The 27,482-nt window shown below is 36.5% G+C and overlaps 2 protein-coding genes across 12 annotated transcripts in view; both read left to right on the top strand.

Moving 5' to 3' along the window:
• The window catches only part of mbl (muscleblind), a 122,759-nt gene extending 116,779 nt beyond the window's left edge, over window positions 1-5,980 (top strand). For 4 of the 7 annotated variants that reach the window (XM_068765372.1, XM_068765374.1, XM_068765373.1 and 1 more), the window contains 3 exons: window positions 33-122; window positions 348-389; window positions 471-4,553. In XM_068765372.1, the coding sequence (XP_068621473.1) occupies window positions 33-122; window positions 348-389; window positions 471-1,061 (723 nt within the window). In that variant the 3' untranslated portion in view covers window positions 1,062-4,553. Of the gene's footprint in view, window positions 1-32; window positions 123-347; window positions 390-470; window positions 4,554-5,199; window positions 5,285-5,891 lie in introns of those variants that run through there. The other 3 variants (XR_011107519.1, XR_011107518.1, XR_011107517.1) reach the window with 2 other exon arrangements.
• Window positions 5,981-12,531: 6,551 nt separating this feature from the next.
• Window positions 12,532-27,265, top strand: LOC137922208 (golgin subfamily A member 1-like). 5 transcript variants are annotated; one of them, XM_068765131.1, is made up of 15 exons: window positions 12,532-12,701; window positions 12,777-12,914; window positions 13,396-13,449; window positions 14,205-14,376; window positions 14,462-14,619; window positions 15,788-15,950; window positions 17,293-17,444; window positions 18,116-18,262; window positions 18,800-18,877; window positions 21,390-21,613; window positions 22,611-22,767; window positions 23,414-23,569; window positions 24,054-24,166; window positions 24,642-24,838; window positions 25,629-27,265. In XM_068765131.1, exons 2-14 carry the CDS (start codon window positions 12,798-12,800, stop codon window positions 24,814-24,816), a joined length of 1,866 nt encoding a protein of 621 aa, XP_068621232.1. In that variant the 5' UTR covers window positions 12,532-12,701; window positions 12,777-12,797; the 3' UTR covers window positions 24,817-24,838; window positions 25,629-27,265. The 5 variants fall into 5 exon arrangements, with proteins under 5 accessions (XP_068621232.1, XP_068621233.1, XP_068621231.1 ...); XM_068765132.1 differs by having other exon boundaries at window positions 24,642-24,861; XM_068765130.1 differs by lacking the exon at window positions 25,629-27,265 and having other exon boundaries at window positions 24,642-25,267.
• Window positions 27,266-27,482: the final 217 nt, after the last annotated feature.

Below are 27,482 nucleotides of genomic sequence, written 5' to 3'. Positions count from 1 at the left end.
TGTCCCGTCCTGCGACGCTTCGCTTCACGTAGACGGCCGCCGCAGCGCAGCAACCGGCGGCGAGCGCGACCTCGGAGCCCGGCAAGAAGCGGCCGGCACCCGCCGATCTCGAGCCGCCACCGGTACAACCGCCAGCTTTGCACGCTTACCTCCGCCCTGCTCCGCTCCCCTCCCGCCCGCACGCTCCCTCCGCGCGACCCCATCCTGCCCCCACCGCCCCGCCCGCCCGCGGCGACGCGCCGCGCGCCGACCGGCCGCCCCCGCCGCTCGGCGCGCGCCGCCCGCACGCTCGCGTTCGAACACCCAAGCCCAAGATCTTCCGTTCAACCGTTTGTTTCTCGTTTCAGATGGACATGAAAAGCGTCGGATCCTTCTATTATGATAACTTCGTAAGTATCGCCGCGAAGAAACGGCACAGCTCACCGTCATACCACAAAACTATCGTCCGACGCACGTGTTTCCATTCGCAGGCGTTTCCCGGCGTGGTGCCGTACAAGCGGCCGGCCGCGGACAAAGCCGGGATGCCCGTGTACCAGCCGGCGACCACGTACCAGCAGCTGATGCAACTGCAGCAGCCGTTCGTGCCAGTGTCATGTGAGTACTCCGTGCCGGCGTCGTCCGCCCCGCCGAGCGCGGCGAGCGTGGCGCCCGCTCCGTCGCCGCAGATGGCCCCCGCGCCCGCGCCCGCGTTGCCCGCGCCGCAGCCCGCCAGCCCGCCCGCGCAGCCCGAGCCGGCCGCGCCCGACCCGGCCGCCGTGGCCAAGGAGGTGGCGCACAAGAACTACGCGGCGGCGCTGGCGTTCGCGGCTCAACACTCGGCAATGGTGCACGCGGCGGCCGCATACAGTCAGCAGCTAAAGGCGCGCGCCGGCGTGCCGGGCCTGGTGCGGCCGCTGATGGTCCGACCCGGCTGGCCGCCCGTGCCCGTGCCGGGTTACTATCAGCCGCCGTACATGTACGCAATGCCGCCGCCGGCGCCGCCGTCTGCAGCCGCCGCCGCCGCCGCTGCAGCTGCCGCGGCCGGCGCCGTCAACCCCTACAAAAAGATGAAGACCACATAAGCCGCGCGGGCTCGCCGCGCTCGGGGGCGGGGGGCGGGGCGCGGGGTCTCCCCGTAGAGACTCATACGTGTGCGAGTGTCCCGCCCCGGTGTGTCGGGGCGGTTAGCGCTAGGCGTGTTGTCACATTTGTATTGTATCACTGTAAGGACGAGGCGAGCCCCGTTGAGCTCGCTCGTCTCGGTAGTTTTACGCTATATCTATTCGATTGTATATCTATCTATTCACCGTTATTATCTTATGCGTGTATATTTCTCGTATCTACGACTCCGGTAATAATAATGCTTGAATTGCATGACTGTACGTTTTTTATTACCTCTTGTCGATCGTCGTTACTCGTGAGTATCGTCGTACTGAGAGTTGAGCGCTTGGTCCGTCGACCCCGAGTCCCGCTACGTACACGCTTGTTCTCGAAGGAGCTCCGCACGGGTGCGCTTTGGCCATTGTGTCGATCCAGTACCTAGTGGTTACCGGCTTGCAGCAGCGAGCCCGCACCTAACACCGCCGCCTTCTAATTTTCGCATGGAATACAATCCACCACCCCTATACGTTTGGCTCATCAGGTATTATTCTCATTATACTAGTGGCTCCTCGTTTCCGCTATGTGTGCCGAAGTTTCATCCGTAGTGCCGCAGGAACAGATGTGCATCGACCCTGCATTTACTTTCGGTCGTGCCGACTTTTTATTTATTTTAACGCTTTCTGTTACATGCCTTCCGAATGACCGCTTCGGTTGTCGTCCGCATTGCAAATCTTTTGTCGCTTTTTGTATTCGGATGGAAAGGCTGTGCGCCGCCGAACGCCCCGTATGTGGTGTACACGGACGAGCGCGGACAGGTAACGAGTGTCGCGTGAGACACGCCCGAGTGCCGAGTGCCGAGTGCCGCCTACCGCCTGCACCGCACTAATGCAACGCACGCTTGCGCCGCGGCCCGGCTCACCGGCGCCACGCTCTCTCCGCCCGACGCTTATTAACGCTAGATCAGTCATCGTCACTATCGGCAGCTAACTAGAACACCGACGCTCTCAGACCAACTTCAGACCACGTCATACTTCGTTCACGGGGTCAAGAGCGCTCGCTCTAACCACTGCGCTTTTAAAACTAAGCAATACGCATGTAGCGGCTAACCTGCATCTACTATCTCCTCTTCCTGCCTTTTTAAATTCACTCCTACCGATGCTAATAAACGTCATTTGGAACGATATCAATACGCTACTCAAGCAAAAGCTGCCTCACATTTTTTTGGTTTTTGTCTAATTAGTTTTTTTTGAGTACTTTATAAATACACACGCTTGATTGTTTTCTGTACATTTTCGTAACAAATATTGTTTTAATACTAAAATTTGCTTCGACGCTTCTGTAGAAATAGAGAAAGAATTAGTTTCGCCACAGGCGGTACATAATTCTTTTCGCATATCTGTTACGAGCTTCACAAAATACAACGGGATCTTAAATATTTTCCTTGTGAAGAATAAACAAACACCGTCAATTGAAGCAGGCAGCTTGCAAAGAGATGTATCACTGTTTAACTTGGCGCTGTATAACTCGGACTTGCTGGCGTACGTTCCACGTATACATAACGCCGCTAATTGTTCGGACAAGCAGTGAGTGGAGCTAACTGGACGAAGCGGAGCCGACGGCATTGCTTGTCGATCAGTAATCAATAAACGAATGCGATCCATCTGTACCGGTGTCATGACTCACTTCAATCATTATAGTCACTGTGCTGTAACCATATCAATAATATTAATCAATCGAACAGTTGATGCCACAACTTACTTGTTGACGATTTTAGTTATGTATAGCGAGACATACTTGCTTTCCAAAATGTGGAAGAAGTCACTCTACAGTATTGCCTTGCTTACACCCGGTAAGATATAATCAGCTTACTATAATATCCTCAGTATAAGTGATCTCCTGTCGTAAGCCCTCACTGAGAGACTGTGCTCGACCGTTACTTCCGCGATTACCGCCATGACCATCGCAGGGCTGGCGAATTTTACCAAATTGATGTTGTATCGAGCTCGGTGAGGTCAGTGAAGGTTTACAAAAATGAATTAAATTAACGAAGCCGTTATACGTCCTGTTTAAAAGTTGACTGAAAACAACACTTAACACATTGCAAAAATTTAACAGTGTAATTAACTTTTTTCATGTTGTGGTTAACTTTTTAACAGATATTTCCGAAATTCACCTTCCGCTTTTGTCAACTATCAACCGCAGATAAGGGGGTCTTAATCAGTCACTATTTCAAATTTTAATGATGTTTAAATATTTCAAAGATCAATTGAAACGTGCGTACTTGGTAGTTGAAACGGTGGTGATAAGAAAATTCGAGATGGTTGGTTTTTGTCACGATGCCTAGATTGTTTCTTATTCAAAATCAGTTCGTTTGCAATAGTTACTTTGCATTTCGGCCAATTATGCATTTCGAATTTTCTTCGTGACATTGCTTAAGTGCTTCGCTATGCGGCTTCCGTTCCCGCTTACGACTTGTTGAGACCTATCTCTGATGCTTACTTGGAAGTACTCACCGTAGTCGTAATTAATATACTTGGTTTTCTTTTGTTTGTCGTACAGTAACCGCACTCTCTAATGGTCATTATGTTGCAGTTTGTACTACCACTAACATGTCACGTCCAGAACTGTCATGTAAGCTAAAGGTATAAATTTAATTTGTCTTTTTACATTATAACCATACCTACCCGCCGACGAGCATGACCGCCCTGTGTTCCTCGACTGAGCGCGTGCGAAGATGTAGCATCACAAGAGCCGAGCAGACATATGTCGTAACTCTCCCACACAGCCTCTTAGCTTTATATAGCAACAGTTGGTATTTACGGGTACACTTTGGACGCTACAGAACCTATAGACCGCCCTCGCCCTGGTAAAAGTTGTCTAGCATCATGCTTTAGCTTTTTTGTAAAATATAGTCACGCTTAAATAAGATTGGCTGCGCAATAATGATTATATTTCAAGCGTTCTGCATGCCATTTAGATACTATATATTCATACCTACTATGTGCATAGTGCAGCGTACTTAACACTCTCCCGGAGGTTGCGGACCCGATTGTAACATACAACAACAACAGACCACCGATATCGCGACTTTGAATGCTGTATCGACATTTTGTTACGCGACAGCCGTTACAATATGAAAGTGACACGCCCTTCTCAGCGCGCTCGCAATGAAAGAATGCTTGGAAAGTACAATCATGTTGTGCAACGAATCTTGTGAAGTTCTTGTAATATTAAAGCAGCAACAAGATTTGATTTCGAGCAATTTCGCCTTCCGTGTTTTCTATTTTGTTTTGTACCAGTTTGTAGCGATTGAGAAACTACACACGCATTTGCTAATTATTGAACCTAACAAACATATCATAACAATTTTCGAACTAGATAAGGTGTACTAAATATAAAACGTGATCTCATGTGCAGTCCCTCCCACATTAAACGCTAAGCTCTTTGATATTACAAAAACTATGTCAGCGATTTTTTCAGAAGGCTGTGCAATGAAGATACTATTCAGTGTCAGACGTATGAATGTCCATAATTGATGACATAGAGTTAGCATTAACAATATTAACATTAAATCATTCATAAACCGTCAGAATCCATACAGTTGACAATATATTGAAAATTGTAGATGCAATTTGTTGTAGTGGATTCTTGGAACGACTGTTTATGAAGTAGTTTTAGATTATAGCATCGGTCGTGCGGTGGTACCATAGTGACAATGTGCAACGCCTATACTGCGCTGGACGAGAAACTATTTTAAATCAAAGAAATTAAAGAACTCGCTCAATATATTTAAAGTTATATATGACAAATAACCTATTAGTACTCTTCATGGTCTAAGACGGAAGAATAGTGATCATAAAACATGTGAACACTGTTCAGAAATTGATTCTAGATTTTAGACATGAAATTTTTGTTCATTAAAAATTCAAAACAAGCCACTTGCTTAGTAATATGCAGGCGTGCGAGCCGATATTCGTCCAAGTTATTATGGAATTTATTAAGACTTGCTATAAAAGAAGTAAATTAACAAGAAATTCAAACATTATGGTGCCAACCGACGGACTGTATGAAGTAAAATATTGCAAATTTTACGTATTAATTTTTTATTGTATTTTTCAGTTACTGGACACCCTCCCGGTGTGCCAAGATTTTAATCGACAAGGATGTACCAGACCTACCTGCAGATTCGTTCATATTCGTGAAGGTATATTTTCAATTTTACATCTACTTATCATATCGTCGTATTTGTATTTTGAGGCAATTATTATTAGAGAAATTTAAAGAATTTGTTTAATCAATTTAATAAAATTACATGTAACAATTATTTCAGTAGGAACATTCCCCTTGTCCTCCCCACGTATGCATGTTTAAAAGTTTTTACCTATATATACTATGTAGAAATTATTTCGCTTAGCGAAAAGTTTACGTAGAGTGTAATTAGAAATAGTCATACTCGTGCGTTACAATTGTTTTTTGTTACTTTATAGTGGTTATATTTTCATAACGTACCCATACCATTAACCCTTTCGCTACGGCAGTGAGCTGGCGTTACACAGCTGCACGGTGATCGACGTATGCTATATCGTGGGGCTCATAGACAAATGATCAAGTGTTTTATTACACTCAGGTCGCCAAGTGGATGTCACCTATAGCTGATGCTTGTAGCAAAAGGGCTAATTACTTTGTTATTTAGATATGTTACTGGTAGTTAGTAGAAATTTTGTTTAAATTATAGAAAGATGTGACTGTACCGTTATGTGTATTGTATATAGTGTAACGATGTGCATATAAGACGTGGTGTTGCATTGCAGGGTGCGGGCTGCAGGTGGTGGGGTGCCGCGTGGTGGTGTGCCGCGACGCCGCCGCGGGCACTTGCCGCCGAGCCGCCTGTCGCTACTACCACATCCCCGTTCAATTGCCGCCAGCTCTGCGCCCTCCTTAACCTAATTCCTGAGTCCTGTTCACCGCACCGCCTTGCCCCACCCTTTCCTTCACCCCCACCCTCAACATCTTCCATACCTCGTCGCGGCCTCCCCAGCCCCTTCTCCGAAACCCCACTCCAGTAAATCGCCCACGCCCCGTGTCGTCCATACCGATCGCGCCTCTAACGCTCTCAGACGAGCGAGTCCGACAGACGGCAGAGGCGGCGTTCAGAGATAGCGTAGTGCATGTCGGTCAGTGTACGGAAGCGAGTTCGTCTTCGGGAAGGAGTGTGTACATAAGTAGCGGGATACGATTCTCAGGCACGGTCATGCGATTGTGATATGAATAGATTTCGAAACGCCGGAGCCGTTTGAATAATTTTATCGAGATCGTCAAATAGTAGTTAGTGAGGTTTCAAATGTTTTATTACTATTGTATATTATTTTTTTTTAAGATACGATATGAGTTCCTGTAAAGATCGGTGCGGCCGCACTAAACTTTGTTGTATATAAGCGATGTACTCCGCGGGTGGTGCCGCGCAGTTGTCGGGACAGCATCACCCCACTCCTATTGCGAGCATTTTTTTGTGAGAATTATGTTACTTTTTACGTACGTTATGAAATTATGTTTTATAGATGACAAGTTTTACACTAGATTAGATTAAGTGAATCAGTAATGAGACACCAATAGAGTAGCCGCTTTTCTCCCTCGGCACCGAATCTTGACGCCGGAGCACAACGCACGCTGCGTCGAGAGGCGCGCCTCGCAGGCGGCGCGAGTGCGTGGGACCGGCCGTTACTCTATACACCTCGGTGCGATGCGTGCAGTGGCGGTTGCGGGAAATATCATATCTATGGTTGACTTCGGTCTCTCGGTTTTAGGAATGAAAAGATAGTTGAAGTGTTATGTACGAGGCGATAGGGATTGTGTCAGAGTGCGAGTAAGGCCATGGCTGCGCTGTACGGACCCGCCGGCGTCGTCGCGCTGCGTCGCGTCGTCCAATTCTCACATTAGCATAGATCACGACACTCGTAGAGTGCTAGTGGGCAAACATTCGAGATGCAATGAACGTTATCGGACAATATTAAACGATAAAGCATACTTCCAAGCTGTTTACCTACCCAATAGGATAGAAACAAGGTCGGCTTTTATTCCAGATAGATTATGCTAGATACTCATTCTTTTTCCGGTCGATTCCCGTCTATCGAAGCACAAAGAACAGTGACCTACGATCGAGTCCAGTTTACTTGTCGATGAGTTCCGAGCATATGTTAGCTACCCGTATTGTTTTCGACATGAGCAGTATTAACATTTTGATCAAATTGTCTCTATGTGCGTGCGTAGAGGTGATATGCGGACAGAGGCCCGCGCGGGCGCCGCGAGGCATGGAAGCCCGATGCCGGATAATATTCCTAGTCCATATCCTTTTGTTGATCAGTCATGCGATTAATGTTAGAATAAATATTAATAATTTGATTTATTCCTCCCATTTAGTGGATATTTTGATAATGATATATTAATAATGAAATATTTAAGATACATAATACATATTTGATTCTAAATCCTGATAAAGTGACACTACGTTAGTAATTTAGTCGGAGGGATACTTGTGCCGTGATTATATTTTTAGGTATATATTATGAAATAATTCCTAGCGTCGGAATTAAAGAAGTGATTAATGTGTAAGCGCGTTATATTTATTGTCGTATCGTAAGCGGAATGCCATATCGATAAAAGAAGAATAGAGCGGAGGGCGGAGTGAAACTCGTTAGGGAGGAGCGGTCGTTGTCGTTGTGTCGTGTGGTGTCGTGTTGTCGTCGTCGGCCCGAGCCGCGCGCGGAGGCCGGGGAAGTTCGCTTTTATCAATACGGCACTTGAATCCTAAATGTTTAAGTTGACATTTTATTTTTTGTTAAAATTTATCGTTTCCTCAATTATTTGTTGTCTATAAGTTTTTAATCAAAATTTATGATCTGACGCATTTATTGTAAGACAATCGATTACTTTTATAATTAATTAGTGTGATAATTGTAATTATGGTATGAAATTGCCGTTATGAAAGATTAAAACATCGAAAGTATCCTTCCTGTTTAGAAGGGACTCTTCTGACCCAAGGTTTCTAGTGGATTTTATATTTTTCTTTTGTTGTATTTTTAATGTTGCGTGTGTCTTACACATAGTATATTTCATTTTTGTGATATTTTTGACTATAAAGTACTGTTATTATAAATCCAAATGGAATAATGATGACCTAATTAAATAATCAAGAATTTATTTGTAAATCACAAAAAAAAATGTAAAACTGTAAATATATAAACAAAAAAAAATGAACTGCAACACAATAATTGGTTATTATATCTCTCATCAAGTACACTGTAAGTTCTTTGAGTACCTAAGTAATGTATCTTATTATTGTAGTGGGTACAGTCTACTAAAGGTGAACCGGTCCAGTGAACAAAGTATTGATAATATTGTGAACGTTTTTTTATTCTCGAGCAATCACAGAAAGTACATGACATTGTAATATTATTTATGAAATTACTATGTGATGTGATCTTCGGATCAATTTTGAGTACAGTATAGATAATAAACAACTGAATATGTGATTTGTTTATTTTATTTCAAAACCAAATAGAGAGAAATCCTGACAGAATTTTACTTTTGGCAGATAAATATGTTATAGTAATCTTAAGTTAAATAGAACCACTTGTATGGTTATACAAATAAATAACTAAAAATGTGTACCTACTTATATCGCATAATACCCGTAAATATTAATTAACAATAAATTATTTAAAACAAGCAATGTACCGTATTTACTATTTCCTTTACTTTAATCAGTTAGTGCCCCAGGAATGCCGACAATCAAACTATGTTAACATACGTGCGACCCAGCGTATCCCAATACTGGATCTTTAATAAAAAGTAATAATAGAGAATTTTAGTATACACATTATTAAGCAGCTGATGCCGCTTTGTCACTACAATTGCATTTTTAATAAACTCAGCACTTTGATTTATTTTTTTTAAAAAAAGTTAATTATAATATTTAAAAAAAAGAAATCAGTTAAACTTTGTTGTTAAAATTAATCATGCTGCATATATTATTTCTGCTAAAAGCTGCTCGTAAGCCAATACTTTGCAACCCGCACAAGAGACGTTTCATACAACGTAAACCATAAAGAATAAATTAAAAATAATGAACAGAAATTTATCCTTCATTGAAAGATGAACATTTGAATGCTATGTTGCGCGCTGCTGTCTAAAATGCAGACCTTAAATAATATAATTATGAACATAGCATCATCTGAGTATTACTTAATTATACAACTAAACACATTAAAATGTGAGTAAGGGTAAAAATAATGAAACGTGAAAAAATAGTTATATCAACCGCCACACCAACATTCTAACACTAGTGGTCGTTGTGTAAAAATAGTTACAAACTCATCTTACAGTCTGAAACAGTTTAAACCAATGCAATGAATGTTTCTATGCATGATAAATTTACCTAATGGGAACCTCTCATTTATTTGTAAAAGCTTAATGAAACGAATATTTACAGTAGTATTGGCATTTTAAGTGTTAAAAAATTTCATAAACTATGTGTAACGAAAATTATTCGACTAAATAAAATTTCTTAGACTGCATTATAAGATGTGTGGCAAGAAAGTAATATTCCGTTCCCTCTACAGAGAGGCGTTTTAATTGGGAAACAAAACCCTTGACCCAGTTTCCTGTTCGTGCAGAGGCAAATGTGTTTTATTTTATAGGCAGATTATATCGTAATAAAAACTTATGTTCGTTACCGAAATACCTGTTAATAAATATTAGCTTGCGGTAATGCTAAAAATATTCATACTGAGGAGTTTTTTACGTCCGTTAAATCACAAATGTGTTTTGTATCAAATAAAATATCTCCTATCTGCTGCTTTATTAATATCAATTCCTGCTAGTTAATATGAATAACAATTCCTGTTTAATAATATCATATTATAGTTTTGGTCCAAGACAGTGTTAACAGAAAGTTTTGTACTTTATTTTTCAAACCTAACTTTTACGAATAATTAATTTCAAATGTATTTTAGTAAGTACTGCATGCTACCCCACATTTCAATAGATCCGTTAAGCTGGTGCCCTGTTGACAATAATTGTTACAAACGGCAGGCGATAATAATGCATCTTGTTAGATAATCATCATTAACATAACTTTAGTGGTAGCCGTTTTCTGATGTTTTTGTAGGAATATATATGATATAATTACAGAAAAAATCCGACTGAAGAAGCCTCAACAACTTTATTGACAACTAAGTTAACCAAGCTTATTGACATTTACACTTTCGGCAGATTGAAGGTTCTAAAACGCTAAGAATGCTTAGCCTAAACCCTTTTTGTAAGTAAGATTCAATGCTCCTTCGTATAATACTGCTCAGACCGTTACATTAAATCTTTCACTAGATTAAGAGGCCACTAAGGCATTTTGGACGATCTCTACGGGGTGGTTAAACGCAAAGGGTCCCAAGCCCAAACTGTGTACAAGGAATCATGAGAACTGAATTAAGAACCTTTGATCCTTATTTATTTTCCTTAACTAAAAAACTATTTACATGCATAAGGCATTGTTTTTTAATTACGGAAAATAAAATAGAAAAGGCTATTGCAGTGGGAAGCAACCTACTTAGTGCTCGTGCCGACAATTTTGTATGCAGCGAGTGTATGAGCGCCGGCGGCTAGCAAGCTGCTGATACGTAGGCAGTTTGGCACGGTCCAGAGGGGCTTCGCTCAGAAGACCACGAGGACCTACAGAACCGCGTCCCTGCACTCGGCCTTTATCCTTGCCGGGTTGCTTTCTCTGGACTTTCGGGTCCATAAAGCAGTCCATTTATTTGAAATAAAGCGTGGCTATTCTCGGCAAGTGGCGAGGCACCGGGAGCTGGAGTTACCGGTCAGCTACCTGAGACTTCCACATCTATGGAATTGGTGTGCAGTTTGGTGTGGAATTCTCCTGCCTGGAGGAAGGTGATGAGGCTGTCCGACTTGCCGCCGCGGCTGTCGATCTGGTTATTTGCACCGACGACAACTACATAGAGGAAAGGTGGGTTCGGTGTTCTGCGTTATGCGAGAAGCCGCACAGCTGTACAGTAAAAAGCTTAAGTTGGGCAGCTTCTGCACTGTATATCAGGCAGAGCTTTTGGCATTAGCGGAAGTGACAGGGTACGCGGCCGGGCGGGTAGGCGCAGTCATGCCAGTTGCGGTCCGCCCTCAGTCGCAAGTCCGAACACCCTCCAACCCTTAGCGTTATGAGTAAAAGAGAACATCATGCAAGCGAATAAAAATGGGAAGAATGTAAGACTTTATTGGGTGAAAGCGCACGCGGGGACAAAGGGGAAAGAAAGAGCGGATCAGCTGGCCAATGATGCGGCCCTGAAGTGTAAGAGACCATCGCCTCAATAATGATTGACGGACACAGCAGGCCATTATTTCTAGTTTTGCGAAACCATTGTCAAACAAGTAACAAAAATAAATAAATGAAATTTATATTGAGCAATAGAAACAGCAAAATGCAAAAATAAATTATATTAAATAATATTTAAAAAAGAATTAAAAAACAGAAATCTGTGATAAATTAGAAAATAATTATACTGTGATAATGTTAATAGTATGTAAAATTAAAAAATGAATGTAAATTTTCTTGTCAAAACTCTTAGATTGAAATAAGGAAAAAGGATGAGGCGATGAACGAATGGCAATCAGAATGGAAAAGAAAGACAGATCGAATTATGGTATGAAAGAATAGAATGATAGAATATGTGAAGAATGACAACTGAGAGTGAAAATAAAAAAGATTGTGAAAAATTAGTAAAGATAAAAAACAACCCTGTTCCAAACCAGATAGGGGTGGAAGCAGAAGTTTCCAATAACAGGGGCCATTAAAAAAAAACAACCTACTTAAGTCATATCTTGCGCAAGATGTTGTAACTTGACAAGGCGTAGTTTTTATATTCATCATGTTTTATTATATATAAAACATGAAGACTTGAAGATAAATTTTTCAGATGGCGGAGACTTAATAAAACTTCAAAGTAGTTATGAATAAGAAAATTAATACATTTATTTTAAAATTTTGTTTAAATTATAAGCAATTTTAATATTCGAATAAGGTTAAAGAAAAGAAAAATTAAAAAGTATGAATTATAAAAAAGGAAAAAGAAAATAATAAACAATTATAACCAAACAAATTTCTAAATTGTTTAAAATACATGTTGATTACAAAAATTATCTTTCAATGTTGAGGCCATTTTAATTAGTGACTATCTAAGAAACCAAAACATTAATAATTCTAATATTAAAAGTTTTTTTTCTACCGAGGAAAACAGTTCCAGCCTTAGGACGTGTTATAATTTATACGTATAGAAATGTCAAGACTCCATGAATAAAATATCTTTTGCATCATTACAATACAGGGAAAAGTAAAACTACTAATTTAAGTCAATGTCAAGTCAACAATATTTAGTGACAGATAAATCCAATACTTTTATAATTTTAATTAGTTTTTCGGTAGTTAATTTCTTCTAATATGCATAAATTGTTTTTATATTAACACAAAATATGATATTAAATGAAAAGAAAATTTGGATGTTAACATTTAGCATTTTATCAAGTTTACTGTGTAGCAAATGATTTGCAGATAAAGACTGGTAACTTATGAATAGACCAAATTATTCCGCAAATACACGTATGTTATGCTTATAACAATATTTATTACTTTTTAGTGATTTATTTTTCAATCTACAATGTTCGCTAGTTTAAAGAGTAAAATAAAAGAAGAAACTGGAAGTGATATCAGCAAGTTAACGAGTAGTTGGCGTACGGGTGCCTTTTTAGGTCGAATAACTTTAAGAGATGATTCGGTGAGTTTGGTCGATACATGTTTAGGAAATTTACGACGACAATTTAGATTATTGATAATATTTCAATATGAGAGTAGTTTTTAAATTTCTCTTTTGTATAGAATTAATATTCTCTGTATTCATATTCAATATTAATTTTTGTTATTAACGTGTATTGCTTTTTTTAAGAAGTATAAGATGTATTGTTATTAATTTATGTTATTACTATAGTATTTTAACCCATCATAAATTTCTAAATCATGAATTTTATTTCCACATATACATATGTGGTTTTTGACATATTTTTTGTAAATTTATAAATATTTTTTTTATTTAAAAAATATTTGGCAGCATAATTTTTTTAATCATGTTATTAATTATTAACAAATATTATTTTCTATTTTGTGACTCAATAAATTTTGTAAATGATATAAACATTGTTATGCATATACATGTGATGATTTCCTCTTTCAATGTGTTAATGAAGTTTCCAATTTTGCAGTCTACAACAACAAGTCCTAGCAGTTCAGGCGGTCATGGGGATTCTACTTCAGATGTAAGATGAAAAATTGTGTACATTTTTTTTGCTAACTTCATTATAATGGTGCTCTCTAATTAATAAATGAGTAATGTGTTCTACATTTGATGGCAGAAAATGTCTGCTCTACCCCCAATCTCTATGGATAATAATTTTCATAATTACCTAAAAAATTATTACCTCCAAAATATAAATGAGCTAACAAGCATGCAGTACTTTGTTAGAAAATGAATATGGCTTAAGTAGAGCATGAATTGGGCTTTGAATGTTGTCAGTATTTATTCGCTGCAATTTGCTGCAAAAACTTATGACCTTGATTGAGTAAAGTAAGTCACACAGTTTATAAACTTAAACAGAGGTTTTAATTGAGTAGAAATATCTTAAAGTATTATTGTACTAACAAGTATGGTTAGATAAAGAAATAAATAAGTTTAAAGAATTTTTTTTCCAAATAAATTCAATTATTTCTACTGTTGAGTGAATTAAAAAATTAAAGTTAAAAAAATCTCTTTAATTTATAATATAGACAATTTTTTACTTGTAATAATATTAATAAAATAAATCTTGGTACTGATTAATCTCAATCTTTCCTGCTTTACAACTAAGTAAGAAATAATTTGGGTATGATAGAATATTTTGTTTAAAATTTTTGTTTATGATGAAAATTTTATGTCTTTTTTCCTAGAAACAGTGTGTTAATTAACAATTTCAATCTAATGATACACTTAGTAAGGTATAAGTAATATCAAAACCTTAAACTATTTTATTTCAAGTCCATATCACCTCAACTACAAACATATCTATCGGATCGAACTGGATGTGAAGTAGATAACATTGCACTGCAGCAACAGTATACATCACAATTAGAAGCAAAGCTCCGTGAAAGAGATGACTATTGGGAACAAAGAGTACAAGAGCTACAACAATCTTTGGCATCAGTTCAAGGTGCTTTCTTTTAATAAGATTTATATGTTATAGACAAACTATTTTTTGATTAACAATTTTTTGAAGCATTATTTTGGTTTTAAAGGGGAAGAAGCAGCTGCTGCACAGGCCGTGGCTCGTATTGCACAATCGGAAGCTACCAAGGCTATCAGTGAACGAGATCTTGCCATCAGGCAGTTGAATGAATTGAAAGCTCGCCTGGCTGCTGTTGAAACTGCACAAGACAGGCTGGATACAGTAACAGTATGTTGTAACTTATTTATAATGATTCATAAAGTAGAAATATAAACACAGTCAAAGTACAAAGAAATTTTTTAAAACGATGTATTAGTATTTTTTATTTAGAACTGGTGGAGGTGTATCAATAATTTTATTATCTGCGTTCTGATCTTTATCTCCAAATAATAGTTAGTAAACATAGCTTACCTCTACATATTTAAAGGTCAGTGTTAGTATATACTTTATATAGTATTATAGAGTTTCAAGGGATTTAATGCAAGGACAGTAGAGTAATAAATTTTTATTATTAACTTTACGAAAAAAATCTTCCCATTGAATATTCCTCAATGACCTATGTCTGTTAAATCCAGGACCAATGTCTGTTGACAGTAATGATTTACTGGTTTAGATCTTGGTCCAACACGCTGCGCCTCATTAGTAACAGTCGCTCAATGAACCATGGATAGAATTATGTTAGGATTATTCTAAATCAAATCAGGAAAGATCCATAGACAAGGAAAGTAACCACTGCTACAGCAGATAAGTAGCAGTAGTAGGTGACTGTCCACATAGCGCACAGAACAGATGCCCTGTGGGCCTTAACATTCTGGAGTGGCGACAGTGCAGGAAGCTCACACACAAAGCGGACAAACAATCTTGATCTTTAGAATATGCTGCATGCTGGCTGCTTCTAACCAGTCCTATTACAAATCTGTGGGGGAGGCCGTATGACTATAATGATTATAATGATGAGTTTCAGTTTCGGGCTTAGCCTAAACCTGCATGATAACTAAGCTTCGCTCAGAGAGATGTCGTCTCTCAAGACGCGTTTAATTCGAGGGCGTACAAAAGGGAGAAGCTACAACTTCATTGATTGCTGTAGTATTTTATGAGTCGAAAATGTTTTCTATCTTAACTGAAATGTGTGAAATCAACCGCATTGCTGTTCCACATGGAATGTTTGTGTAGACAAAATTACACGACTATTTATACACCCGCGTGAATAATATTATAAATGGTTTCGAAAATCGCGTGGCGTATGAATAGCAAGTTGTAGCGGCAACGCAGTGTTTGTGTTAGTCTGCTTCGCTCAAAGCGTGCCGTCGGTATGGACTCGTAGGTTAAAAGTTGTGCGATTGTATGTACCTTCTAGTGTGGCAGTTGCAATATTATTACAGTAATGCATTTGCAGGAGGAGATAGAACAATCACGAAGACAGTGGGCTCGGGAGCGCGCCGAGCTGACTGCCGCTTTGGGAGAAGCTGATGCACGGGCCAGAGATCTCGCCGACCAACTGGAAGTGTTACGAGCTGCACTGCCGCCCGACAACCCTCACCATCATCTGCACGATGACGGTAAATATTTTCGAGACATATATTTTAACCTTTATTTCGAAGATTTTACTATAACTTTAATTCTTCTTTTAAATGTCAGGATGAAAATAAGTTGTTGATATTTATAATCAAAGAGATGTAAGTCTTCATTTGATAGAAATCCTCTCATTATACAGGGTGGTTGGTTATATATGTAAAAATTTTGAAGAGGTTACTTTGTAACTCATTTGCTGCCATATGGTGTAGAGTAAGTAGTAAAATCAAAAGTTTTAGAAATTATAAATAACATATTGATAATATAGTAAAAAAAAGCGTTCACTGAGTTCAGATTACTACTACACGTAAAAATTAATTATTGTTGATACTACCAGATGTTAGTCTTGTCGCGTAACAATAGAAAAATAAATTGATGTAACACATTTCATAGTGATTACATTATACACGTGTCGGTGTAAAAGCTTTAAAGCTTTTTGCTATTAAACGAGCTATATATACATCCCTCTAAATTTTTACATAACCAATCACCATGTAAAGACGTTGCAGGATCATCTTATATTCCATGTATAATAAATTGTTGATTAAATCCGTTCGGGTTTAGAATGCAGTCAATCATCGATGTCATCCGGCCCTGTGTCTAATTTTATCGTTGGCAATAAGCTGTTGCTTTCGAAGATATGCCATCAACTGGTCAATGTGATGATTTACATTTCTTAACGCGAATTCACTGTACGTCGTCTTATCTTCATATTTAATTTGATATGGATAATATAACAGGTTGATTCATTGATTATAATAATAAAGATTATAAAAGTAAATGGGTCTTTAAACCAATCACCCTGTATAAGTAAACCGACCGCCGCCTACAGTTATGTTAGTAGATTTCTTTCCAAAAATGAATGCTGTCATATGTTTATGTAACTAATTGAATTAATATTTAAATCAATTAGTGAAATCTGAATTAAAAACCTGTTTTGCGTTCCAATTAATTGTTTTCTATTTCATGTATACCTATTTATGAATAGATACTACTTAATAAAATATACATGGATTCAAGGTGGTTACATTATTATTTAATGTCTAATTACAGATGGAAATATCATAATAATATCCTAATTTAAGTTATTGTCTCGGTGTTTGGCGAATATATGTGAACTATTGGCACATGTGTGATGATGTTGATTATGCGATTTATTCAGAGTGAATTTATTTTCAAAACATGATTAGGAATCTCCTTAAATAGAATTCTAAAATAGGAATACTCTCAAAATAATGACATGTGTGAAAATGCTTAAATTTAAAACAATTTTGTTTCTTTATTAAATATATCAACGAGGTCCAGTTTTTATATTATGCTTGTCGTCAGACAAACGCGAGTTAAAAGCGACCGGTTGCGCCGAATACGATCGCGTGTGCCGCGAACGAGCTGTACTCACGCGTCAGCTGCAAGAAGCAAAAATGGCGCTCGCAGATGTCAAAACTTCGTGGAGCGGGCAGATCGCATCTCTAGAGACACAGGTGTGATATGCTTTTATGTTTATTATTATTAACAATGATTACATCTATGATCTCCAACCACATATTTAAATTGATATCAACAAAGCTTAAAAGTACACATTATATTAATTCAAACAATACGAGAATTTTTCGTTAAAAAGAAAAAAATGTCGTCTTTTAGTAACTAATTCTCAAGGTAGCTGAGTACTGAAGTCTACTGTAAATAAGCTTTTGGGTTTCCTAGAGACTTTCATGAATAACTCAAATTTAAAGTTACTTAGACATGTACTCTTTAAAGAGGAACTGACTTGGGCACGAGTACGAGTTGTATGCGAACGAATCCTTATGTTTGGATTTGTAATAATACGAGTATATTGATATTTGGTACATTATTATTGAAGTGCATGTGTCTATTAACTGCATGCAATGGCATTTGTTGTAAGAGCCCTTTAATCTTTTTCGCTAATTAACCTCTGCTAACATCATCATGTATAAACAAACGGTTAACAATGAGAATTTGCAATATTATAAATGAAATAAGTTCATGCTTTGACATGGAAAGTTACATTATACGTCTTATTTAGTAAACTGAGATATTTTCAGTTTCCCTTGCTTAATTTTTAATTGCAATTAATCTTGGGGTATGGAATGTGAACGGCCAACTATATTGTCACACCGAGTTGTGTCGTTAGGTGGCGCGTTTGTCACGGCAAGCTGGGGAAGAGGGGGCAGAAAGACGACGAGTCGAAGTGGAGAAGAAGGAGATACAAGACAAACTAACCGCCACAGCCGCTGAACTTGAAAAAACTAGGCAAAGCTTGGCCAATAGTGATGCTAAGGTAGTGTTTTATTTATACTCGTATATTTTCTTATTTTTTTAAGACATTTATTCCATTTTTAGTGTTAAAAATGGTTTTCAATTTATATTATAAGCTGTCTCGACAGACTCGAAAATAATTGGCTTCTCATAGTTGAATAGATAAAACAAATAACATACATTTCAAAGTCTTAATATTAATAATTAACAACAATTTCCGACAAAAATCTGTTTTATATTTTATACATATAAACACTCTAGTAATAGTGTTTATATTTGTATTGTGTGACAAAAAGTGTTGTTTTTACAACTCTGTAATTTTAAAATATTTTCTCATCATAAGAAATTTCTATGTACTAAAATGAAAATTTAAAAAAATAATTGCCAATTTTGTGAAGCAGCACCCGGTTTGTGCTTAACAACAGATTTGACGACTTATCTTTATAAATATGTATAGATAGAAGTACATTATAGGCGCATTGATAAAAGAATTTACTTTTGTGCCATACATTTTGTATGACTAAATGGGAGGCTTTGATTGATCTTTGCGTACGAATAGGTGACGAGACTGAACGGGGAAGTGCATTCGCTGGCCATGGAAGTGAAAAGTTTGCGCTCCGCTGCCGACAACACGGCCGTGAGTTCCAGTCTCTACAGCATTTAGGCGAATAGTCTGTAGCTTTATTACGTTGGAAGTAGTTAGATGTTCACTTAATTTTACATGACTATAATTAAACATTGTATAAGGAACGTTGCCAGCCTATCGTCCAACATTTAATTGGGTGTAAATAAAACATTCCAAAACCTAAACTTACTATTATAAGTTATTATTCATTTACATTCATAAATTAGGATTTTTATTGACTTTTGCATACTATGACATGATAAAATAAGGAGCAATGTTACTTTCATAAAACTTATAGCTCAATTTATTATTTAAATAGAATATTTTTTTAGAATCATTCCGTCCATAGCATTATTCAAATCGAGGATGAGACAGTAATTACATGATTTAAATGAACGTTTACTTTAGAACGTCTTTTAATATGTGAGTGTATTATGCACAGTTTCGACTAAAAAGAGCATAACTTATACATGTCATCAGTATACTGTAAATTAACGTCGAGACCGTGTAGGTAGATAGGTTGAAACCACAGATAATTACAAAATATATCACAGGTGTTAAAGATAACGCTTTTCAAAAAAGTAAATTATTTTTATGCGCACTTTGACGTTCTTTGTTTATGTAAAGATTTGTAGTCATCTATGACTATAAATCATTGCCTTTCTAAACTCATTTCACTTTCATGCCATCGCGAGTAACTCTTCTGAAAACGACCGACAAACGTTTTACTGCGATGGTCTGATTTTTAAAGAAAATAGACACTTAGAGTCAAACCATGTGCTATGAAATAAAAAAAATGTATGTATCTTACAATTTTCCATTAATTTTCTATGGTTGTCCACCGTATCACCATATTTTGACTTGACGTTGATTCATGGGACATACTCGATGTAAAATCTTTTTACAAACTTGTTAGGTGGAAACACTTGCTTGAAACGCATAGAATGTGCTGTATTTTTGATATCTATTTTTAGTTTTATTACCTTCACCTATCATTTAGCACTTGATTATTTTTTTTATTTACGATGATTTTGTCTATAATGACGTTATCGTTTTCTTTAAATTCACAATTCATCTAGTCTATTTGATGATTAGAATATCTTTAAATGTCTTGTAGTTTGTATCCGGTCATGTACGCAACCTGACGTCAATTTTGATAATATATGCTAATGGATTTAACTTTATAGTTTCGGAATATTCACGCGAATTATTTAATATAACTAGTTTAAACTTTATCGAGGTTTTAACTAAAATTATTACACAACGTTGAATATTCAGATGATTATTTTATTATCATGCCTAATAGAGTTTATTATATTTATAATATAAATATTTTTAACCTTATATTTTTAGCACCTAATCGTTTTTTTTTTACTATGGATACTATAGTGTGCTTGGTTCTCTATAAGTTTTTTCAATTCCTCAATTAGTTATTTTTTGTTACAAATATTTATATATAAGATTATTTGGTGCAATAGGATAATTGTGTTTCGACTTTTTGCTTAAAGTTTTCTATGATAAGGATTTTTAAAACATGTTCGTGTGAAGTATGTCATTATTTTTAAATAAATGCAATTTATTCACAACAACTTGTGCACCGCAAACAACTCAAAAACAGATTTTATATACATTCTTCACTTTTTAGTCACTTTACTCCTTGATCTAGGGGCTTCAGGTACAGTATATATTCTACACCATTAATGATGAACAGTTTTAAAGTATTGTTAATTAAGAATCTTGGAAGGCCAGCACTGAAGTACACTGCTTACCAGTGGTTTTGTATCGCTCTCTCAGCTTGTGGTTCCGCGATAAAACTATCGGCTCGGCTCTTATCGCATCATAATCTATTACTGAAGAGATAAATCAATGTCACATGATATTCTTTTGTTTGTTACAATTTTTAAACTGTCCCATGGCACAGTTAAAGGTTCATGTTTATGTTACACATGTTGTGAATTATTGTAATTTTAAAACAAGGTAATGTACGATTCTTCGTGATTACATTTTTATTTTTTATTTTTTGTGTGCAATTTACTTTTATGATAAATTATGTACTTCTGAACATTATACAATAAAATATTTTTTTGGATATATTTTTATTTCATTTTTCCTATTATCTTGCACGTTTCCAATGCACTTACTAACTGCTTTTTAATCAGTTTTTGTATTTGGTCAATAACACTAAATGATACACGGATATAAATTTTGCGTTTGTTTAAACACCTGTGCAAAATATTAATTTGTTACTGAACAGTTATTGTCTAAGAATAAGAGTTGAAGACACGCCATTTTTTTGTATATACAAATATATTATAATTTTCTTGGTGCCACACCAATTAAAAAAATTCATGATAACGTTTAGTTTGATTTTTGATCTGTTTATAGTTTCGTTTGTAATTAGCTGTGATTGCTTTTGTATTTAACTTAGAGTATTAATAAGTCATTAGCGCGCAATAAAATTAGATCTAGGCAAGTAGCACTCGGGCTTCGGTCGCCATTCTATGCGGTTTGTCCGATGTTACAGGAAAAAACTATGGAGTTGGAACAACAAGTAGAAAAGTTGTCAGAGGAGAACAAACGGTTAGCAGAAGAGTTGGAGAATGAACGTGCGCTGGCGAAGGCACTGCGGGAGCAGGCCTCCAAGTCGACTCAGCTCTGCGACGAACACAAGTCCGAGGTCAACCATCTGAACAGCGTCGTCACAGAAATGCAGCATGACTTTGTCGATATGCAACGAAAATATGATAAGTGAGTTTTATTATAGTGTTCGCGCAAATGCTATGGTTGTTTCGGCACGTGTACACTGCGAGACGGGGAAGGAGAGTATCGGGCGCTCAGTCTGATTAGTCTGGGTTAAACACGGCGCTTATGTTCTTATGTCCTCGGCCCCCACTTAGTTGCGGTTAAGGTGGTAGTTTAGTCCTGAGGTACGTGATCTATAAGCCAGCAGTTGCAGACAAAATATCAAGCCATCTCATCACATTTTACTTAGACCGCAACTTGAAATATACACCTAACATGACGTAAATTACAACAGACGGGAAAAATTTTTAATAATAAAGAAAGACAGTGAACACGACATGCATTTTTTAAAGTATTGGTTGCTATTTATTTATTTTATTATTGTATAATAACATGGAATTTAAGATACATACAGTGTTTTGTAAATATTAATTTTAACACAGGCAAAATTTGCTCCTATTTATAAATTTGAAGTACTGCCAGTATATTAATAAATTATAAAACAGTCTTCATTGGTACTATTTTATGCACAAAGCCTAAATAAATAATATTACGGTGTAGTCGCCAGGCAAAGTTTAATGAAGCGTTTTTTCAACCACACTTTTGGGACAATGTGATTGTTGCGGAAAAAATCTCTAGTAACAACACACTTTCTATTTAATACAATTCAAGGTTCAAGGTTCCTTAATAACAAAAGTTTTGTCATTGTTCCGTGGCCTTGATTTTTAGTTCTGCAATCTTTAAATGTTTAATAAAAAATTTCCACACGACTTCTTGAAACATCTTGATTCAATAACGGTTTAATTGAAGGGTTTATTAAACTATTACGAGATAGATGAAAATATGGGAATTAGTTCTTTTAATTTCATTATCATTGACGGCAATATTTTGTCTAGGTATATTGCCGGAATCTTTGACGCCTAAGTTAATATGCGTTTAAATTATAAATATATAGTAGTGTGGTGTGGTTTAGTACTCTAAATATTTGTTTCATATGTTCAAGAGAGAAACGGGAAAAAGACGAAGCGTTGCTCCGCAATGCGCACATGTCACAGTCGGTCGAGATGAGCCAGTGCAACGTCCGATACTTAGAAAGTGAAACAAACGAATTGCGAGCCAAGATAACGGAGCTGGAAGCGGTTATTGCGCAGCATAAAGAGGTTATTTTTAGTTGTGTTTTATGTTTGTACAGTTGTGAACGACTTTATAAAACTTGACTGTTTGATCAATAGCATCCAAGAAACATGGTGCTAGCCAGCTCTTAAAATGTAATATTTTACGAAGAACTTTTCTGACCTCTTTACGGAACTTAACAATACCACTATTTTTTTGTTTTTGCAACATTTCATAGATTCAGATCTAAAGAAAATAACCTGGAAGACAGGGTTATATGGGATTTCTAAGCACTAAAATCCCACAATTGGTCACAACTACGTTTGAAATGCCCACTATCCGTCTACCGTTGTGCGGTTTGGATTGGATATATGCTTTGTTCACGCTACCCCATACCCCCTTGTGCGCGAAACACTTCTACTTGGACTAATAATTTAACTACGTAAGACTCAATTAAACAAGAACTCATAAGTGTTTACATACAACTACTTTACTCAAGAAAATGTCCCTATGGTCAAACTCCTCACATGACTTTTTACTACCAAACGCTCCTAAGTAAAACGATTAGAATTTTTATAGTGAATCACTGGTTATGAAATTGATTAATTATTATTTAATTAAATATTAATAAATTTCGTAACCAGCGTATAATTATTAAAATTTATAAATTAATAAATATTAATTGTTTTGCAGAACCAGGCAGCGTGTATGGTAATCAAGGAAAACGAGGAGTCGCGTAAAGCCGAGATAGAGCAGCTCAATAGAAAAGTCGATAGTTTGTTGGAGAGCGAAAGTGCGCTCAACAAAACTATACAGGACCTAGAAACTGAAATCTGTGATAAAAATAAGGTATGCGATTAATATAAGTTGTTTATGTAATTTAAAAAGTAATATTATATTCCACAGAATCTTCTGGGATATAATATTTTTCTTGAATTAGAATGGGAAAAAGGTGAAAAGTCTCCACTCAGCACCCACAAATGTTTTAGTGTAGTTCACAGACCCTTCTGCTCCGTGAAATCATGCCGGATGAAGCTGGAAAAGCCTTAGAGCTAACAGCTTCAACTTCACCATGAAATAATTCAGATGTTTTAGTGTTTTGTACAAACGACAAATTTTCAATATTTTTGTTACTATTAGTCGAGCGCAACGGAAACCTTGATGCATTTTTTATGATATTACATCTAAAATAGATTTGTAATGATCCATTAAAATAGGTTTTTTTTTAATAGGGGATATGAACGCAGTGTATTATTCTTTGGCGTTTTATGCGCATCGATGTGGCTGACTTTATATAGCACCTTCTAACAATCAAATAAATGACATGTTTCAGAAAATTAAAACATTAGATAATCGTATTTCGGACATGAAGAAGACTTTACAACGCGAACTGCAGAGCAGCAAGTCCGACCTCACCTCCGCGGAGGAACAGGACATCAGCAGGCGGTGAGCGATGTTTATTTCACCTATTTATATTTCTGTCTATTTCAAACTTTTGCCCTGATCACCCAGTACAAGCATCATTGTATTTAATTGTTGTAAATAGATACACTGACAGCCAAATTTATACATGATTGACTATTAAGCGACACAGCCCTGGCCATAATTATGTTAACTTATATCTTAATCTTAATAAATGATTATAACAGAAAAATAATCGTAAACGGATCACTAAATAATCAATAAGAATAAAACACGAACCTGAACAGTCTCAAAAATCGAACTTGGATATTTTGCAATAACCTCATAATTTTTGCCGTAAAATGCCCAAAGCTGGATATAGGCCTCACTATTAGACTTACAATAGGATTGGTTGATCTTAACAATGTCTTCTGTTCCTCCACCTCGTGGATGAACGAGCTACGCTACTGCCTGCACTTCCAGGCCCGTTTAGTATCTGACAGTGAGTATACTTTGTCAGGTATCTGAAGCACGTGGTGTTGCGGTTCGTGACGGCGCGCGAACTGGAGGCGCGGCAGCTGACGCGCGCGCTGGCGGCGCTGCTGCGGCTGTCGGCGCACGAGGAGGCGGCGCTGCGAGCCGCGCTACCGCCGCGCACCGGCCTCGCGGCCTGGCTGCCCTCGCTCAACACATGAAACCCTCAACACCAACCCACCTGTACGTGCACCTACACCAATTAGGTCAGATCTCGGCAGACTATTCAACATGGCCACTTGAACTTATTTAGTCATTTGGTTTTGTTTTGTCATAGATATCATGGGCGAAATTAACCACTTACATAACATACACCCAAATTTTTTAAAGGAAAGCGTCCAAATAATCCTCTAAAAATACTTGTTATATTACATGTATTTTTTAAAGTTAGTAAATTGTCTGGGGTCTGAAAACCATGCGTAGCCTTATAGCAAACACGAAGGCAAGACTTTACTGATAAATCAGCAAAAGTTGAACGTTTTGTCATGGTCGTAATTAATAGTATTTTTTACAACATTTACCACCAACAATTGTTTACATTTATATCTGAGTAAACATTTATATTAATCTCTTAAAGGATAGTTCCATATTCAAAAATATAAAACAAAATGGAATGGCAATTAATTGTTGATAATTATTAACAGCAATCAGCAATCTTCACATTTTAAAGTCATATTAATCATGACAGTCATGTTAATAATATTAAAAACATTAAAAAGAAGTTATATTATAAAAAAAATCATAAGTAATTTCATCTAAATTCAAATAGTTTTCCTAAAAAGGACTTTTTTTAAAATTCGCGAACGACAAAATTTGTCATAACTAACACTTTAAGATTGAGTTTTGTTTTTCGAGAATTCGGCCTTAATCTGTAATAGTAAAATATCAAACATATACAAGATTCTGTCTAATATACAGTTTTCTTTATAATTTATGATTTTCGTTAGTAAGTCGTGTGTTAATTATTTTTCAGATTAAAACGCATTCTGAAGAGACGTGTAACCGAAAAGATTGTAAAACCAATTTTATTTCGAAAAAAATATTTTTACTTTTATATTAATCAGAGATACAAAAGCTTAATCGTGTGAGAAAAGAGTGCAAAAAGTTTTGAACTTAAACTTTACAAGTATTATATTTTTAAAAACTCGAATTTAGTTTAGTGGCTGAACCATTATTCATACATAAAAAATAAATAAAAAATAATAATATGATCGAACGCAATAAAACTTTACTCCTGAACCTAAAAGTATTAAAAATCAAAACATTTTAACATGTTTTGATTTTTGTCAATAAAATTGTATAATTTGTTTTTAAGGTTATTTATGTTAAATTTACAATCGAAAACCCTCGAACGAATAGGAACTGATCTAATGGAATAGCAATCTCCGAAACTGTTATAGAATATCTGTGTTTCAATTCTATTTTGTAATTAAAGAATTAATGTATTTTTTTTATTGCCATCATCACATGTTTATTAAATACCAATGTTTAATAAGTTCATGTGAATGTATGAAATTTCGCCTGAAAACTAGCTAACTACACACAAGAAATTTTGGAATAAGAATTCGGCTCTCAATTCAATGATGTTTGTCATTATTAAAGAATAGTCGCTATAAATTAATTATAACTACAAATTTCTTCAGCATAGTTCGAAGTACTAAGCGCCGACAACATATACGATGTAAGAGACACCAATTATTTTAAAATGTTTAGGTTATTTAAAATAAGAATTATACATATATGTATTAAAAATATGCAATGTTCATTTGTGGAAATACTTATAGCAACTAAAAATAGTTTGTTACTTAATTAAATAGCTATTGTATTTATTAAACTATTCTAGTATTAAGAAATGTACGGAGCAATTGTAGGGCACAACATAACGATGTTAAAATATATACATTGAACGTGCGTCACCACGGCAGGTAATGAAATGTAATTTTGTTTATTGTTAATACTTAAACTGTTGCAGTTTAGCGTTAGTTGAGCATAGATTCCCAACCTTTTATAAACAGACGGGACTACCGCCGCAAGAAAATTCAACTCCCATTTTTATGTTAAAGTAATATATTAGTATTTCATAACATCCTCATTTGCTTCTGAGCCCACTATTACGCCCATGAAAACCCCCTGTACCCTTTAGGCGGTAGTGCCTGTGTCCGGCACTTAGCGTTAAGAGTATATTAAGACACTGCCTTTATTAAATTTATAAAACGTTTGTCAACTAAAAATCAGCTGTGACGTTAGAATTGAGGCAATAATTACCCCCCTCGGACATATCGACCGTAAATAGTTTCTCCTTTTTTGTAATTCTACGATGTACTCACCCTGTTACTATTGGGTTAGTCGAACCCTGTACATAATTTGTATACTACGCTTTACAAATACCTAATATTACATATTTAATCTAGTCTTAGCTCGTTCAAAAGATATCTAATAATTAATTGTGAAAACCTCAAATGATGGTTTGTGTGATAAATTAGTATTTAATTCATCAGCTTTTATTTTGGAAATTTTTTGCTATGTTTTTTCGGTGTTTTTAATTAGTTAAATATATAATTATGTTTGCAAATTAGTATTTTTAAATGAGTTTTACTATGATGTTACGTATTTTTCACAGATATAATTTATTTTTCAAATAAATTTTTATTTAATGAAAATGTGTTTTTGTGTCTAGATATATCTCATACCTACGATAATGTGGATATAGTAAAATCAATTATTTTACTATGCTGTATACCTACCTGTATTTCCTACTAGCTTACTGTCCGATTTTGTGCTGCAAGAAGTAACATTTTCTTTGTGGCGTTAAGGAAAATTTGTTGTA

This window comes from Battus philenor, unplaced genomic scaffold (assembly GCF_028537555.1).
Source record: "Battus philenor isolate CCGP_79_NKW_IND1 unplaced genomic scaffold, ilBatPhil1.0.hap1 SCAF_2, whole genome shotgun sequence".
NCBI lineage: Eukaryota > Metazoa > Arthropoda > Insecta > Lepidoptera > Papilionidae > Battus > Battus philenor.
This window is presented reverse-complemented; position numbering and strand designations above follow the sequence as displayed.

Excerpts from the sequence above, each read along its gene's own strand:
- LOC137922208 (XM_068765131.1), top strand. The coding sequence starts at position 12,798 with ATGTTCGCTAGTTTAAAGAGTAAAATAAAAGAAGAAACTGGAAGTGAT. Across the intron at positions 18,263-18,799 it reads TGGCCAATAGTGATGCTAAG|GTGACGAGACTGAACGGGGA; the intron begins GTAGTGTTTTAT and ends GCGTACGAATAG. Across the intron at positions 23,570-24,053 it reads AAATCTGTGATAAAAATAAG|AAAATTAAAACATTAGATAA; the intron begins GTATGCGATTAA and ends GACATGTTTCAG.